Here is a 17908-nt window from a genome sequence, read left to right on the forward strand (position 1 = left end):
GAAATAAAGTCAGAATTGTGAGATAAAAAGTCGCAATTATCTTTTAAAATGTTTTATTCTGTGGCGGAAACAAGCTTCCATACCTCCTGGCCTCTTCCTCCCATCCATCCTCCCTGACGCGTACCGTTACGGTAGGGCCGGCCCAGCTATCGGTAGGCGGTGCCGCGGTAGCCTACCTGAGAAAACGTTTTGGAAAAGACGGGCTATGGACCCAACCAACTCTATAGGAGGGGAGGGGAGAACTCCCTCACATAGTACAATCCATGCAGAGGCTGCGCGCTGCTGTGTCAGAATGAGGAACGTGTGTAGCCTAATGTAACTAACGTGACAAATGTGCAAAAAAAAAAAAAAAATTTCCTCGACCGGCCCAAAAGTGAAGCGGCCCACCGGGAATTCTCCCGATTCTCCCGATTACCCACCCCGGGCCTGCACACTGCCACTGGAGCGGTAGAAACCTGTTTTGTGGAGTGATGAATCACACTTTTCTGTTTGGCAGTCTGATGAACGAGTCTTGGTTTGGCGGATGCCAGGAGAACGTTACCTAAACTGTGCCAAGTGTAAAGTTTGGTGGAGGGGGGATTATGGTGTGGGGTTGTTTTTCAGGGGTTGGGCTTGAGCTCTTACTTCTAGTGAAGGGAAATATTAATGCTTCAGCACACCAAGACTTTGGACAACAAGGCTATGCTTCCAATTTGGGGCCATTTTCTGTTCCAGCATGAGTGTCCAAATGTCTGGTATGGGTTAAAAATGTCAAGCATCCTTAGTAGCCGTCTATGTAGGCAGTTAACAGCTCACCATTTTGGGACGGAGCTGAGATTACAAGTGGACAGGAACATGGTGATTTATATGGAGAAAGAGGAAGAGAAAGGAGGAGGATGACACAAACAGACTGCGGTGGTTATAAATAGACGGAGGATGTGAGAGCGTGTGTATAAGCAGCTCTTCTGTCCTATACTGCAGTGATGCTAATGGAAGTTAATACTGAGACACAGGAGGACAAACGACAGGACAGGACCGCCACAGGAGGGGAAATTACTCGCTCTCATCAAATATTCTGATCTTCAGCATTTTAAGGGAATTGTCTGTTCTTGTGCTGTTTCTACCAGTGAGAAACGTTCAGTCCAGCCGTCAGGTGGCATATCAATTACATAATAATTAGTTGACTGTAAAGCCTACTTTGTACACATTTTGTATATTTTGAATGAAAAAAATAGTAATTAAACTTTCCAGAAAACATCACTCATATATGTAGTCTACAATACAAGCAATAATGCCTTTATGTTCAGAAGTAAGGGGTATCCAATATCTCACACCTGTCTTTTTCAGAAAGTAAAAAAGATATATGAATGGATTTGTCGGGTAAACTGATGTTGTAACTACGTCATTTTGTGGTTAAAAAGGGGCTAACAAGTGATAAACTGTTGGCCCTCACAGGAATATGCAGCACAAACAATCTTTCAGAAATGTGATATTACAGCAGAACCTGAAGAGCAAACAATACACCCTGCTTTCTTTATTCTTTACACATGGTCGCAGGTCCTAAAAATATCTCCACTCTATCCACCCTGCTATTTCTAGACCACCGGTCACAACTGGGTCTGGAAACTGACAATCATTTCAGCACTTTCACATTCCCACAAACCCCGCAGATGAGGGAGAGAGGGAGAGAGGGAGAGAGGGAGGACGCACTGGGTGAAGGTGGAGAAGCGCTAGTTTGATGACTCAGCAGACGGGGGTGTCTGGTGCAATGATACGATTACAGACAGCTGATGTTCCCCAGCAGATTAGCAGACAAATTACACAGGAATCCAGAAATCCTGACAGCATAAGCAACATGTTTTACTTGTTTACTTGTATATATATATATATATATATATATATATATATATATATATATATATATATATACATATATATGAAGAGTTCAGATGCAAAAGCCTCTACAGTAAGTGCCATCTGAAATTTTCTTCTAGAATGATCATTTTTATCAAGCTCGTATATTTAAGTTCAGTAATTTCACTTAAATGGCAACGAAAATGACCTATTCATTGTCATTTAAGAGAAATTACTGAACTTAAATATACAACCTTGATAAAAATGATCATTCTAGAAGAAAATTTCAGATGGCACTTAGAGGCTTTTGCATCTGAACTCATATATATATATATATATATATATATATATATATATATATATGCAGCATATACATACAACAATTTTGATCTGATTTGGTAATAATTGTGAACAAATGTGAACATTTCTGCCTTATACATCTTTAAGTACAAACAACTTGGATGTGTATTATAAATTACATTAAACTGACTTTAAAATGTGTTGAATCTTGTATAACTTTTATAAAAAGTTGAAAATTGCTTAACTCATTTTGATGTGTGTGTGTGTGTGCGTGTGTGTGTGCGCGCATGTGTGTGCTTGTGCGTGTGTTAATGCTGCTTATAAAAGACAAATTAGCTTATTTTTGCCTATATTTTTTTATTTTTGTCAATTAACCACTATTTTCAAAAATGAAGGATGTTTAAAAAAAAAATCAGATTGATTGTTTATTGGAAATCAGATGGGCAAACCTTTCCATTGTTGGTTTAATTGTTTTTTAGTTTTTTTTTTTCTGCTGACTTGGTTTGCTTTGTTGAAATACTTACTGGTGGTGAAGAATGTCAATTGCAAATATGATGTAAATTGATTAAAAAAATATATAGGCTACCTGAAATATGACTGCAGTGAAAGTGTTCAATAACTGCACTGTTTGTTTTAGAGCTGCTGTTGTTACGGTAACACGAACAGAAAGTTGCTGTTAGGTTTGGGATGAGCTGTCTTGCTGCAGAAACACTGAACGCACTGAAACCCTTCAGCACACTGCAGTAGACGAGGACAGGCTTCTACTTTTGTGTTGTTATGATGTTATTTTAATGAGCGGATGAAGTACAGTCTGTTACAGACATTCACAGAGCAACTGTTTGCAGTATTTTGTTCAATTCTCCATATGAAACCTGGTTATGAATTATTTAGAGAGGCCATTTCGTTGGATAAATGAAATTATTTTGTTTCAAGACTGCAATTTTCCTTTCTGGCCAACCAGTGAGCAAGGGATAATGCAAAAATGATCAAACATTTGTTGTGAGTGAGACCTCAGATAAGAAAATGCTTGTGGTAATGCACAGTAATGCTCAGCAGATAACTCTATAATGCTTTGCACAATGAGCATAAATCTGCTTTACAGGAATCCATATCACTGCCTGCCTGGCCAATAAGCAACAATTTCAAAGTCATTTTAAGACATCAATGTCCATTTTGCTTCTTTTTTTTTCCCCTCTTTAAAGTCCCTAGAAATGTTTTAGGCATCAATTGCGCGTTGGTAATGTGTGGGAACTTCCACAAATATAATCACAGAGCATCAAAAGGCTACAAAAGTGCCCATAAACAGCACGCTTGTTGTTTTAGTCTCCTATATAAAGCTCTCCAAGAGGACTATATGGATTCGCTCCACTCAAAACCTTTCTAATGAAATGTGATTGAATGTCTTAATATGCTGTGCTGACATGTGCTTTTAGGTGTTCAACTCGGGTGTTTTATGCAATATTATTGACCACATATTGACCACAATCAGCGCTTTTACGCACCATTGCGCATAGCGTGTGTTCGTGCGCGCGCACGTCAGGACACCTGCTTCGCTGTTCGACAGTGTTGCGCTCTTCGCAACTTCTCCCGCCAGAATCGATTTAGAACGTCAGAAACAATTATTCTTCTAACGAATTACCTTACACGTGAAATTAAACAGCGATTATAAAACAATTTTAGAAGCGCTCCACTGCAGCAGTGTGAAATAATTTCGGGGGTGATTGAGGGCGGAGCAATTACTCTGTCTAAACTGAGGGAAATCACATGGGGCAGGACCAGAAGCATGGTAAACAGAGTGAGGAGGAGGGTAAAGTTAAACTGGTGGCGGTTACGCACCATGGAGAGCGCCTTTGCGCACTGATCTGTTTGGGAGAAATCACTTAAGTTGATGTCATCTGCAGACTTTTCTGGATTTAATGTGTGTTTATCTGTGAAGACATGGAGTGAAGCGTTTTGCGCACCGGCCAGGAAGGATGCCCGAGCGAAGATGTGCAGCAGCCGGAAGATCATCTGGAGTTTGTTGGTTCTGTCGACGCTGGAGATAGGGCTCGGGGTGTCCAGCATCGCCCTGGGCGTGGTGGGCATCATCCGGGCGAAAGCCGAGCACAAGACCCAGCAGGGCGACGCTTCTCCGGTATGGAGCGGAGTGTGTGTACGTCTCACTTTTTTTAGTCTTATTCGGCTTCAATGAATGAGCTGCTCTAGCAAAACTCTCAGCCACTGAATGATCTTTCCATCATTAACTCGTATAACTTCATTTGTGTCCAGTTCAGTTCTTATATGCACTGACTCTACTGTCATCTGAATCCAGTAATACAATTTTGTCACAATTCCATCCATGTTATTTTGGACTTTCATTTGGTTCATTCAGGTTGATCAGATATGACCGGTCCTGTCTTGTCTCTCATAGTTTCTGATCTGCGGACTGTGTGGCATGCTGTGTGCACGGAAGAGGACTGGACTGATTGTGAGTATGCACTTTAGTATTCTCCTGCACACATCCAACTGTACTAGATCTCTACTGTACACTACTGTTGAACACACACTGTAAACAAGCCAGTTCACATTTTATAGTCTCCCAGATCATGCTTTTCGAAGATTATTGGAGTATATTTTACATGCAAAATACCATTTCAGTCTTTATACTTTTCATGGTAAATTCTCTCTGTTGCTTGCCATTTCTTTGTAATTATTTGTGAAATTCCTTAGTGAAAATAGTTTCAAAGTAAATCCTACACCATTTCTTTCCAGCGTACAAGAACACATACACTTTTTTATTCTTCAATGTTAAACACTGCTTTATTGCACTGTTGATTGAGTTTTATTATAGGTTCTTCAGATCAGTGTTTCTTTAAAGCACCAGTATATATTTTTGCTGTAGAGAATAAAAGGTTCTAAATGAAACTTTAAATGGTTTTGGGTTCTAATTGGAACCATTTTAAGCGTGTAGAACACAATTTCTACTGTATTAAAGTGCCCCTATTATTCTTTTTTAAAGGTTCCTAATTTTGATTTGAGGTCTCTTACAGTAGGTTTACATGCATTCAAACAAAAAACACATTATTTTCTCATAATATAGCATCAGCTCTTTTCTCACAGTGTCTGAAACAGTTCAGTCAGGGATTCAGTCTCTCTAAGTCCCGCCTTTCCGAGAGCCTGCTCTGCTCTGATTGGTCAGATGGCCCAGTCTGCTGTGATTGGTCAACCACTTATAGTGCATGTCAGAAACCAAACGCTCATTACTATATCTGAATTTCAGCTCTTCCTCAGCACTTTATACACAGTGATACGAACAATGGCGTCGGTTTATCATTTTATCATTCTCATCCTTTGGAAGTGCAGCAAAGTGGATTTGCTTAGGCAGCAGAAAATAACGTCTTCTCTAACCAAACTCTTCCAGTCTCAGATACAACTACAGTGTTTGAGGGCGGAGCAAAGCAGACGTTGTTTGCCAGCAGCCAATGAAAACTACAGACGGCCATTATGCAAATTTGCTACAAACTTACATAGGTTTGTGCAAGACATGATGGAATTACTGACAACTCGTTTCAGGTAGTTCAGAATTGGTTCTTTTTTCTTTATTTGTCATGATCTTGGAAACTTTGCAGACCTTTTACATTCACAAACATGAAAGGTTGGCCTTTTAATATCCCAAAAAGCATAACACAGACTGTGTCTCACCACACACATTCCTATTATTGGTGTGTTCTTAATTTAGAAATGCTAACTAAATCTAGAATAGAAATAGTTTGTTGTGGACGTCAATATAAACATGCACATCAGAGACCAGCTCCAGCTCACAGTGAGTGTGTGTGTAAATATCCCAGGATACTTCACTGGAGAGAGGAGATTCAGTTAGCCACCTTTGGAGTGGAGTGAGCCGCCCCAGAGGAGAGTGTTAATCACAAATCAATACTGAAGTGAAACCTCAGTCTGAGAGCTTGCATGTATCTCTGATCCTACTCTCCACATGTCTCTTTTCATAGCATTACTTGTTTTCCTCTGATTTCTTGTGTGCACGCTTTCAGGTTTGTCCTCAAACACGCTTTTTTCTCAGTTTTTTTCATTTTATCTCTCTCCTCTCCTGATTAGTTTTGTTTCTCTGGGCCTTTATGCCCTGACTGTAACGTTACTGTACGGCCAAACGCAAACCCTCCCTGTCTTCCTGTAATGATTCTGAATTCCTGACAGTAACGTCAGGAGCTACTCAAGAACACTTAAGCATTGTGTCTCTAAATCCTATATAGACTGTTAGTCTCATCTCAGCGGGGTTTAGACGCTTAAACAGAACATACTGCGAAAAACAAAGTGTTTTGGCTGTTCCTCTTCAGTGTGTAATGTGATATCGGCTGTGCTACAGTATGAATGGAAGACTAGTATAGTAGTATGCTGATGAGTAGGTTTTGCATACTATTTTTGTTACAGTAAAATAATATTAGAGACGGTTCGCAGTTTTAGCAGAATCAATAATGCAATAATTTAAGGAAATGACAGAATGGCTGCTTTTGAAATCAAATGCTTATTTCAAATTGTATGTGTGATACAAATGTTTCAAATAGTAGTATGCTACATTTGCTGTCACATGACCTCAAACCATTGCATGTTTTAAATCAGTGAAAGTTAGAAGGATAGTTACAGTGCATTTTTCATTTAAAAAAAATGTCGTCTGCTGATAGATGCATTAAACAATACATGATTTTTCACTGATGGCAATTTAAAAATAGTGGTGTATTCTATCAGCTCCATTGGCTTATGAGCAAAGATAGCAGTATGCAGGTTGCAAACGTCCAGGGTGGCATGAATGAGCTGAGCAACCTTTAAAATGAATGGAAATGCTGATAAACAGCTTTTTTAGACATACTCAGTGCACTGCATATAACAAATAGTTCAAGTATACGCAGTTTAATCATGTTGTCTACCAACAAAACCATCATTTGCAAAGCCTTTTATCGTAAGCAATGTATGATAGGAGTATACAATACCAAGCTATAAGAGATTTCTAGCACACTAAAAGGGGGTGTGTTATCCAGCGTGTTCATGTGCTGTAGTCAGAAGTTTTCTTGTGTAATTTGAGGTCAAATCTGTCCTGAAGTGTTGAGCTGGCAGATAATGTCTCTGTCTGAACGTGGTCTGAGCGATTACAAAAACACAGAGCAGCACAATCCATTCTCCCTGTACACAAGGGTTTCGTCTTCACCCTCCGTTTACAGTATTTCTGCTGTGCTATACTCTTCAGGTTAATGTACTTTGACCTTTATGAGCTTGGAAATCACTCTGAACAACACCTTAGCCACTGCATAGCAACACCCCGGGAACCGAGCATTATGGTTGTTACTTTTGCATGGGCAAACACCACAAAAGTACTCAGATAAAAGTATACTTAAATTAAGTACTACAAAAGTAATTAAATGGAATATTAAATTAAATTGATATTTTAATTTGTGTCAAGGAGAAACGCTTTGTAAAAAAAAAAAATTATAATGTATGTAATATGCAATATTATTTTAATTATGTGTGCATGCAATATGTGATATTCTTATATTGTGAGCTTGCAATATGCAGTATTATTTTAAAATTGTGAGTATGCTATATGTGTTATTATTTTACTATTGTAAGCATGCAATATTCATAATGATGTATGCATACAATATGTGTATTTATTTTAATATTGTGAGCATGCAATATGCGTTATTATTTTAATATTTTATGCCTGAAGTATGCGTTTTTATTTGAATATTTTATGCATGCAATATGCATTATTATTCTAATATTGTGAACATGCAATCTGCCATATTATTTTAATATTGTGAGCATGAAATTATTTTACTATTGAATGCATGCAAAATGTGTTATTCTTACATTGTGAGCATGCAATATGCATTATTATTTTAATATTGTGAAAATGCTATGTGTTATTATTTTACTATTGCATGCATGCAACATCCATTATTATTTTAATGATGTATGCATGCAATATGTGTTATTATTTAAATATTGTGAGCATGCAATATGCGTTTTAATGATGTATGCATGCTTTTATTTTAATATTGTATGCATGCGATATGCGTTACTCTAATATTTTAAATTATTATTTTAATATTGTGAGCATGCAATATGTTATTATTTGAATAATGCAGTATGCGTTAGTTTAATGATGCAATAGACACAAACAGCTAACATTATGCATGTTTCTGTTTCTCTCTCAGATGATCCTATTTTCCTCCTGCTGCATTTGTGGGTTAATTGGTGGAATCCTGAACTTCCAGTTTGTCCGCGCACTGGTCAAGCGTCCGGACACCATGCGCTCTCTTCATCTAGCCGTCATGTCTCTAGCGTGTCTGGGCATCAGCAGCTGCACGCTGTCCACGTGGTTGACCTGCAGACTGGCCAGCAGCGAACAGCAGCGCATGTTCCTGGAGAGAGAACATTCACTGCATCACTCGCACGAAATGGCAGAGAAGGTACGACAGGAGCTGGTATGTTTGTGCAGTCTGTGTGTGCCGGCTCACAGGCAACATTCAATTCAAATCGCTTTCTAAATGTTCCTGTTCTTATGATTCCAAAGAAATTAAAAATGTCAGTAAAATGTTATAATTTGTTCCACCTATGAAACAATTTTCCTTTTCAGTTGATGTCATGTGGCCACATGGGCTACTTTTTTTATCGTGGTTGAGTTCCTATAAGACTTTTTGGAGACTAAAAGTGCCTTGATGGGTCAAGATGCTTCAGATCAGGTGAAAAGGGTAAACATTGAGTTAACAGACATCACCATACGTACCCAGGTTGATTAATCTGAGAACATTTGTATTACAAGGTTTCTGAAATGTTATGTTTGAAGATGCAGACAACACATATTTAATCTAATTAAATAAGCACTAATTTGCATACATTTCCAGAACAGAAATCTCAACATTGGATAAAGTCAGGTACAAAAAGGTCTGTAAAAACCTCTAGAAGATACTGTAGGAATAAACTTTAAAGAGGACCTATTATGCTTTTTACATGTTCATCTTTCTGTGTAATGTTGCTGTTTGAGCCTGAAAAAGCTCTGCAAAGTTCCTCCAGCGAGAGTTATTCTCTATATCAGTGTCACTGTTTCTGAACTCCCTGAAACGCCTCCATTGTTGTCTTGAGTTTTCTTTCAGGAACGAACGTCACAATATTCCTCATTTAATGAATTCCCGTCCAAGGCATAAGCAAAATAAAGGGGCGGGGCCTGGTTAAGGTTATGGAAGGGCCGTTGACCAATGATTGACCAATCACAACACACTGCTCCAGCCGACCAATCAGAGCACATTGAGCTTTTCAGAAGGAGGGGCTTCATAGAGACAGGAACTAAACAGAGCGTTACTGACAGACAGGGAAGAGAGGAGCTGCAATCATGGAAAATATGGGGAAAATAATGTGTTTTTGAAGATTCAAGCATGAAAATCTATTCTCGCACAGCCCAAAAACAAAAACAAGACTGCAAAAGGACATAATATGGCCGCTACAGACACAAATAGATAACGTCACAAATAAATAAATAAATAAACATAAACTTAAATGTGTATTTTGGGAGTTTTCTTTCAACTATATAGTCTATATAGAAAGAAGACATTATGGAAGCAAAATCTCAAAATTGACCAGTGCATGAAAAAAACAGCCTTAAAGCGCCAGTACATCATTTATAATTTATTTATTTTATAGTAGTTCTTTATGGAATTTAAAAAGGTTCTTATATGACAATAGGCTTTAAAACATATTTTGTTTGAGTTAAAACATTTATTTTAAGTCTTAAATGTGTCAAGTTTGTACTGTGTTATGATTCTCTGTGTTCGTATGTCACACTTGCATTAAATTACTATTGCTCGTATTTAGGGTTAGTTATCTGAACAAACCCTAAGCATTAAACTTCAGAGTGTTTCTTATCCTGCACCGTTTGTTCCACAGGCACACAGGACTGGTAAAAACATACAGTAGATAAAAATGTAAGTCATCAGTTTGAGTGCGCATCTCGTACTGACACTCGGCCGTGTGTTTGTCTGTTCGCAGGAGGTTTTGGATAACACCAGCAATGCCATCTCTCAAATCTCCTACAACGGGCGGAGCGCTTCTCCATGACGGCTCGCTGCCCACACACTCTTCACTGCACAGTTCTTCACTCTGATTGGCTGAGTCAGGCTGACGGCTCTTCACTCTGATTGGCTGAGTCAGGCTGACAGCTCTTCATTCTGATTGGCTGAGTCGAGCTGACAGGAGAAGCAGAGACTGTATACGCAGCGTCGGATAACAGTATTGAGCAGACAGACAGCCAATCAGTGTCCAGTTACCTGATGACCTCAGGAGACCTTGAGCGTACAGAAAACAGATATTTGAGTACGAAACAAGCATGCAAACGATCTTCTCTCTCTTTCTGTATCTCTTTCTCTCTTCCTGTATCTAGATAAAGGGAATGTCGAATCTGAAATTGTAATCCTGATATTGTATGGTAAACCGAATGCTTTTATCCTGACCGTATCAAATGTACACTGTAAAATGCCTGTAAAGATATTTAGTAATTTACAGTATTTTTATATAGGGGCTTCATATGAAAATGAATTAAAGAGGTCAAATGTAATTTGTGGTACAATGACTGATGATTAAACCATTGACACACAAAAAAAACTTTTACTTTACACACCACAATCTCTGTTGATGAAAACTTTGATTAACTTTTTTGATCCACTTCAAAAGTTGACTATTGTACATATGTATATGTATATAAATACATATGTATATGTATATAATAAAAAGTTTGTTTATATAATATATGTATGTATATATGTGTGTGTGTGTATATACCATATATATATATATATATATATATATATATACATATATATATATATATACACACACACACACACACACACACACACACACACACACACACACACACACACATGTGTGTGTGTGTGTGTGTGTGTGTGTGTGTGTGTGTGTGTGTTTTATACTGCAGACTAACCCTACAGCATTTTTCATAAGTGCTGGAATATTCTTTATTAATTTTTCATTTTAATCCATTTTTACATTGTTCTTTTTTTAATGAATTATTTATATTTTATATTTAATTCAAATTATCTTTTATTTTTACTTTTAAATAGTAAGGCTACTATTAGCGACAAAAAAAAGAGTTTATTTATTTATTTATTTATTTATTTGTGTGTGTGTGTGTGTGTGTGTAGTTCTCCTCCTCTCCGCTGGTGGTCACACATCACTCCGAGCATTTCGCCGCTAAACAGTAAACACACGAGCAAACGCACCACGTGCTCCTCCACATGTGTTCAGCATGGCGAACTGGACTCAGGAGGACGGTGCTGCGAAACCCGTCACAAACCCCTCGCATGTGTCAACAATAGCGCAGATATCTAGCGGAGATGTCACGGCCAGACCCGGGGGGAATTCTGCGGTGGTTCCGTGCCTCATTCCGTCGTTCGCGGGCGCGGTGAAGCTGCTGAACGCGCATTACTCGTGCCTGGTGCTCGACACGCACCGCAGACACATCGCGCTGCCGCCCGTTTACCTGCGAAAGAAGAGGCTCGGCATTCAGGAGGAACTCAACACAGAACTGCTCAAGTACTCCGGCAGGTAAACTGAAGGCTTGAAGTATGGTAATGCCGCGGTATTTTTATGCGTTATGGCACAATGAGTGACAGCACTATTTATACATTATCATTGTTGTGCTTTAAGATTGTGGTGCTTTCACAGTCAGTAAAACCATGGTATTGTTGAGATACCTTTAAAATACTCTAGTACTCTTTTGCATGTGTGTCATTGCTGCTGCTTGATGGAAGTCAATCACATTCATATGCTACTCCAATACCAAGTATTGCCACTTTGATAGATTTCATAATTACATGGTACTGTTTTTTTGTTTTGTTGTAAAGTTGTCAATTAAAGGGAGGGTAGGCAATTTATGAGCGGCTAGCGATAGCAAGTTAGCTATACATATATTTTTTTCTTATCACTGTACTGTAAGATGTATTATTATTTGTATTTATTATTTAATCAAATGTTTTATTTTAATATTTTTTTATTATTATTTATTTAGCTTAATCTTAGTAGTACTCCTCAGTTTGAAATCATGGTAAAAACTCTTGCACTTAGCCCAAATGTGTATATGAACAACATTTTTTTAATATAGGATCAGACTATGGAATTTACCAGGCGTTTGTTCTCTGGTTTTGCAGTTTGAATGGGGTTCCTATGGCGTATGACCACATTAAAATCGTAGGACAGCATGGAGACATTTATGACGATCAAGGATTCATTCACTTCAACATCGAGGCGTCGTTCGTGATCTTCAAACCGCAGATAGGGTCGAAGCTCGTGGTATGTTTCACAAGATCTTCATGAGCTAGAGATCGTGTTCGGGGCATGTACAGTACAGGTCAAAAGTTTGGAAACATTTTGTTTTTGTATATTTTTGAAAGAAGTCTCTAATGCTTATCAAGGCTGTGTTTATTTGATCAAAAATACAGAAAAAAAAACAGTAATATTGTGAAATATTATTGCAACTTAAAATAATAGTTTTCTATTTGAATGTACTTTAAAAATAGTTTATTCCTGTGATGCAAAGCTGAATTTTCAGCATCATTACTCCAGTCTTCAGTGTCACATGTGACATCCAGTCTATCACATGATCCTTTAGAAATCATTCTAATATTCTGATTTATTATAAGTGTTGGAAACAGTTCTGCTGCCTAATATATTTGATGAATAAAAGGTTAAAAAGAACTGCATTTATTCAAAATAAGAAAATATTTTCTAATAATATAAATCTTCTTTACTATCACTTTTTATCAATTTAACACATCCTTGCTGAATAAAAGTATTGATTTATTTCAAAAAAAGAAAGAAAAAAAATTACTGACCCCAAATTACTGACCAGTAGTGTATATTGTTGCTACAAAAGATTTCTATTTTTTTTTTAAATTGCTTCTTTTTATTTATTTATTTATTTATTACTTTTTATTCATCAAAGTATCCTAAAAAAGTATCACAGGTTATGAAAAAATATTAAGCAGCAGAACTGTTTCCAACTTTGATAATGTGAATATGAAATATGAATCATCATATTAGAATGATTTCTATAGACTGGAGTAATGATCCTGAAAATTCAGCTTTGCATCACAGAAATAAATGATAATTTAAAGTATAATAAATTGAAAACCAATTATTTTAAATTGTAATAATATATCACAATATTAAAAAAAAATTCTGTATTTTTGATCAAATAAATGCAGGCTTGATGAGCAGAAGAAACTTCTTTCAAAAACATTAAAAATAGTAATGTTTCCAAACTTTTGACCTGTACTGTATATGAATGCATTCTTGTATTTGCTCTGGCTGAAGATGTTTAATGGTGTGTGTTTGATGTCCCTCAGGGTGTGATTAATAAACTGGGAGTGGGTCACGTGGGCTGTCTGGTCCACGGCTGCTTTAACGCGTCAGTGGTGAAGCCCAATCTGCTGAGCCCAGAGCAGTGGAGGGACTCTGGCCTGAGTGTTGGACAAAGCCTGGAGTTCGAGGTCTTCAAGCTGGACGCTGAAGCTGCTGGTGTTCTTCTGATCAGAGGACGGCTGGACAAAACCAGGTACGCCGATCAAGACCGTTAAAGGCGGCTGCGGTGATGCAATGACTTTACTGATAGGCTCTTATTTAGAAGGCGGGACTAATTCTGCCATATTGCACGTTGCACTTTCTCGCATTCATAATCATATGAGTGCACCTTATTTGTATCTAAAGTCTTTGCTAAGTAAAGAAGAAGAGAGGATCGATTCATGTGCCACTTGAACTGAGACGCCACAGTGATCTGTCACGCAATATTAAAGAGCGGCGATGTTGACAAATTATATCTCGATATTTTCTGGGATTTTATCGATGACAATAATTAGACAATATTTTGCTGAGTGTGTTACTGCCAAACTGCCAAAGCTTTTGACTGCATTTAACAAATGCATAAATAATGTTCTGACGTTTTAAACATAAAACATTGAATATTGATATTTTAATTGATTTTAAACATGAAAAGATACATTAAATATGAAATGAAAACCACCAGTAGGTGACAGCAAGTCACTGTTAGTGAGTGAGTCAATGAGATTCAACCGATTAATTCAAATGACTTATTCATTCAGGAATGAAGCAATTTACTTAATGAGTCATTGAATCATTCATTCAACTGATTCATTCAAAAAGTTGATTCATGCAGTAATGAAACACCGCCGTGTGTGGCTCAGAGACGCTAAAACAGTGCTGTGGCTTGTTTCGAACTCCTTGAGTTGGCGAAATGGTGCAAACACTGGCAATATTGTGTCTAAAATGTTGTCGCTTAATATTAACTTCTTGTTTATTGAACCATTGTATAAAATCAATATCACATTTGTTATTGTGCTGATATTTGAAGAAAAATGTCACTCTTCGTGTGATATTAACTATATTAAATGATATAAATGCAAAGGATATACTGGGGTATTTTTGCCCCTTATCTTGAATATTTAGGGCATTATAAATGCGTTTTAATAGACTAAATCAGGCAGTGAAAGCATGCACTATAAATGCACAAGCGCATAACCTAGTAGACTACATGTAGAGTATGCCTGTGCTCTCTGAGTGTGTTTTTGTAAAGTGAGGGATAATCTCAATGTAAGATCACATATCATTAAAATGACTATTACCATATTATTGTAGACGATGTATATCGCACACCCCTAGCGCCAAAACAGCATTTATTGAGTGATTTTCATGATAAGATTTACAGAGTTTGGAAGCTAAGACTCTGTTTGATATCTAAAGCACAAAGCTTATTGCGATGTATTGGATGGGAGACGCTACAAATAATGCTTAGTGAAAATTTGTTCACGCATCAACTGAAAACATCATCGACTAAAAGATCTCGGTTCATAAAAAATTTGTTTAGTGGGATAGTTCACCCAAAAATTAAATTTCTGTCATAATTTACTCGCCCTCAAGTTGTTCCAAACCTGTATGAATTTCTTTCTTCTGCTGAACACAAGAAGATATTTGGAAGAATGTTGGTAATCAAACAGTTTTTGGACCCCATTGACTACATAGTATTGTGTTTTTTTCATGCAATGGAAGTCATTGGGGTCAATCAACTGTTTGGTTACCCATATTCTTCAAAATATCAACTTGAGGGTGAGTAATTGATGACAGAATTGTCATTTTTGGGTTAATTATCCCTTTAATTAAAATTGAAAAATTGGTATTGTCAACACAGCTGTTTAACATTTGTAGTTTAGATGCTGACACAAAGTAAAACCAAAAAAAAAAAAAAAAAAAATTCAGTGTATTACATTAAATGTCATTCAGATGATATTAACCTTTTCAAATGTCCAGTTTTTTCTTGAAAATATGTGACATTTTGACCAGACTTTATGCTAATAGATGAATTCTGCTCGTTTCATTTACTAACAACAATTTGTTGTTGATTTTTAGAGTACAAGAGCTTGTGGCCCAAACCGAACAAAAGGACTCAACTGTAGAATCCTCTACAGAGCCAGAACCCACGGAAGATACGACCGTCAGTCCAAAACCCAAGAAGAAAAAGAAGAAAGACAAGCGTGAGAAGGAGTCTGTGAACGACAGCAGCCTGCAGCAAACGTCAGAGAACAGCGAAACCACTGTGGACACAATGGAGGTGCACTCCAATTCAAACGGACATCACAAAGACAAAAAGAAGAAGAAAAAAGACAAACGACAGGAGTCGGATGAGATCTCGACCCCTGAGGTCCCGGCGAGCGACTCCAGTGGGTATTTGAGCGATAAAACCAGCAGAAAGAGAGCGGCGGAGAGAGAAGACGCCTCTGAACTAATGCCTGCTGCTAAAATGAAGAAGAAGAACAAGTGATTTCTGTCACAGAGCATTTAAAGAACTCGAAAACTTTGTGAGATTTATATTTACAGAATATAATAAATGCTTTTTCCTCTGGAGTATTTGCATTTTTATATTTCCACCTGAAGAGGGCAGCATCACTCTTCGGTTCAATTGAAAGAAAGGATCAATTGGGTTCTGTTGAGAACTTTAGCGTTTTTGACTCAATTTTAAAGAACCCGCAATGCCAAAAAGATTTTATAAGGAGAAATGTCTTAAATTATTGCATAATACTTTCATGTTTAATGGGCTATTTACATTTTTTCTAGTGATAAAGTACATGTACAAGCTGCTTAATTCATAAAATTGTATTAATATTAAAAATTAATTCTAAAACTAAATCCATAAAATTATCCCATTATGGGAACTCCTATATAAAACCTTTTCTTCTAAGACAGATCTACAAGCTGATCGAAATTTCAGGATTGTATTCCCCAGATCATCTGTGCAGAAATTGGAGTTTTATTTTTGTCAATGACATGCTAATTTTCTGAATTAAAAATGAATTTCACACATGTAATGACATGAATACACCTATTCTACATGGCTGAAACATAATTCAAATGAATTTTTATATATTTTGAGGATCCTAACCTGTGGTCATAACATAATTGAAAGCTTGAAAAGTGGTTTGGCTTCTATTATTCTTAAAAAATGTAGTTTAGATTTGTTGAAGTTGTTTCAAGTTCTGTGACATTAATAAATTATTTGGATTTGATATTAAGCCTTAAAGCAACTGGAAAATAGAGTGCCTTAAAATGCTCTAAATTATTTGCAATAATCAGTGAATAACCCCCTTTAATTGAATTAAAAATATATATAATTTGTGTTTATTTATTTATTTATTGTGCTTTTTCCTTATTTCAATGTACATTATTCTGATTGAAATGATTGTGGGTGTGTTTAATAGTGATATAATACCTGTTTAAAAAAACATGCAGGAAGACATTTTGTTGTCATGTGACAAATCATGACACAAAACAAAAACAAAACAATTATTAGTCAATACATCATCAATCCTTCTTCCAAAACGTGTTTGTGTCTTACCCTGATTCACTTTGGTCCATCTATTAAGTGTTTCTACTTTAGACCTGTGGGGACGGTTTTCGCGGGAAATTGCTAGTCACTCCCGTATCGTCATATCCGTGAATAGAGAAAAGTTGCTTCTGCTCATGTGTCTGTGTGGGAGTGACAGAGGTTTGTCGTCACAACGAGTGAGAAAGGTTGATATGGAGCAGCTAAATCTCCACACTTCGGGGAATCGCCCGTTTTAAACAAACACCGAACAGAGAGTGTGCTGGCAAAAAGAGACTTGGCTTTTTGGAGATGGTGAGAACTGAGGGATTTGAAATGTTGTATAAGCCATGCAAAGATGGCGTTTTTATTGTTCAACAGGTGATTAAGGTATTTTATTGAACAAATAAATTCCCATATGTAGCTCTCTAACAGAGTTTAAAGCATGATCTATTGTGAAGGCTCATATTCATCCGCACAGTCACGCAAAGCCGAAGTACAACAAAAACAATGTCCTTCCGCAGAATAAATGAGTTTGTTTTTTTAAACACTAGAGGGCCATAGTGTACAATTAGAAATATCACATACTTTAATATTTTACGAAATGGAAACAATAATTTAGGTTGTCAAATATCAAAACAATTCATATTTGTCAAAAGTTTTGCTTTTGAAGCTGTAGGCCTATTGAAAATAATGATCAAGATGTGTAACTGGCTTATTCATGATGCAAAGAAAATAGATGACTTTTTAACTTGATTACACCACTTGATATTTCCATGACTGAATCAAAACAATTCCTGAAAATGATTCAAAGGTGTGTTTTTTTTTCCAAACCATGGCCAG

General features: G+C 37.0%; 3 protein-coding genes across 9 annotated transcripts in view; all 3 read left to right on the plus strand.

Annotated features, from left to right (window-relative positions):
- Positions 1 to 3541: 3541 nt before the first annotated feature.
- Positions 3542 to 10730, plus strand: tmem196 (transmembrane protein 196). Of its 5 annotated transcripts, XM_079880187.1 has the most exons (5): positions 3542 to 3940; positions 4070 to 4285; positions 4544 to 4600; positions 8340 to 8609; positions 10168 to 10691. In XM_079880187.1, the coding sequence occupies exons 1-5, from the start codon at positions 3917 to 3919 to the stop codon at positions 10234 to 10236; spliced, it is 636 nt and encodes a 211-aa protein (XP_079736313.1). In that variant the 5' UTR covers positions 3542 to 3916; the 3' UTR covers positions 10237 to 10691. The 5 variants fall into 5 exon arrangements, with proteins under 5 accessions (XP_079736313.1, XP_079736315.1, XP_079736311.1 ...); XM_079880189.1 differs by having other exon boundaries at positions 3912 to 4285; positions 10168 to 10730; XM_079880185.1 differs by having other exon boundaries at positions 3912 to 4285; positions 8340 to 8594.
- A 628-nt stretch (positions 10731 to 11358) lies between these two features.
- polr1f (RNA polymerase I subunit F) lies at positions 11359 to 16883 on the plus strand. Its single transcript, XM_079879497.1, has 4 exons — positions 11359 to 11742; positions 12345 to 12486; positions 13542 to 13750; positions 15616 to 16883. The coding sequence occupies exons 1-4, from the start codon at positions 11444 to 11446 to the stop codon at positions 16025 to 16027; spliced, it is 1062 nt and encodes a 353-aa protein (XP_079735623.1). The 5' UTR covers positions 11359 to 11443; the 3' UTR covers positions 16028 to 16883.
- Positions 16884 to 17227: 344 nt separating this feature from the next.
- Positions 17228 to 17908, plus strand: part of LOC307162616 (protein Fer3-like) — a 33685-nt gene continuing 33004 nt past the window's right edge. For 2 of the 3 annotated variants that reach the window (XR_013821947.1, XM_079878064.1), the window contains exon 1: positions 17228 to 17380. The gene's annotated coding sequence lies outside the window, so the exon portion shown is untranslated. The remainder of the gene's footprint in view (positions 17381 to 17908) is intronic. The other variant, XM_079878065.1, reaches the window with a different exon arrangement.

This window comes from Squalius cephalus (assembly GCF_949319135.1).
Source record: "Squalius cephalus genome assembly, chromosome: 8".
Lineage (NCBI taxonomy): Eukaryota > Metazoa > Chordata > Actinopteri > Cypriniformes > Leuciscidae > Squalius > Squalius cephalus.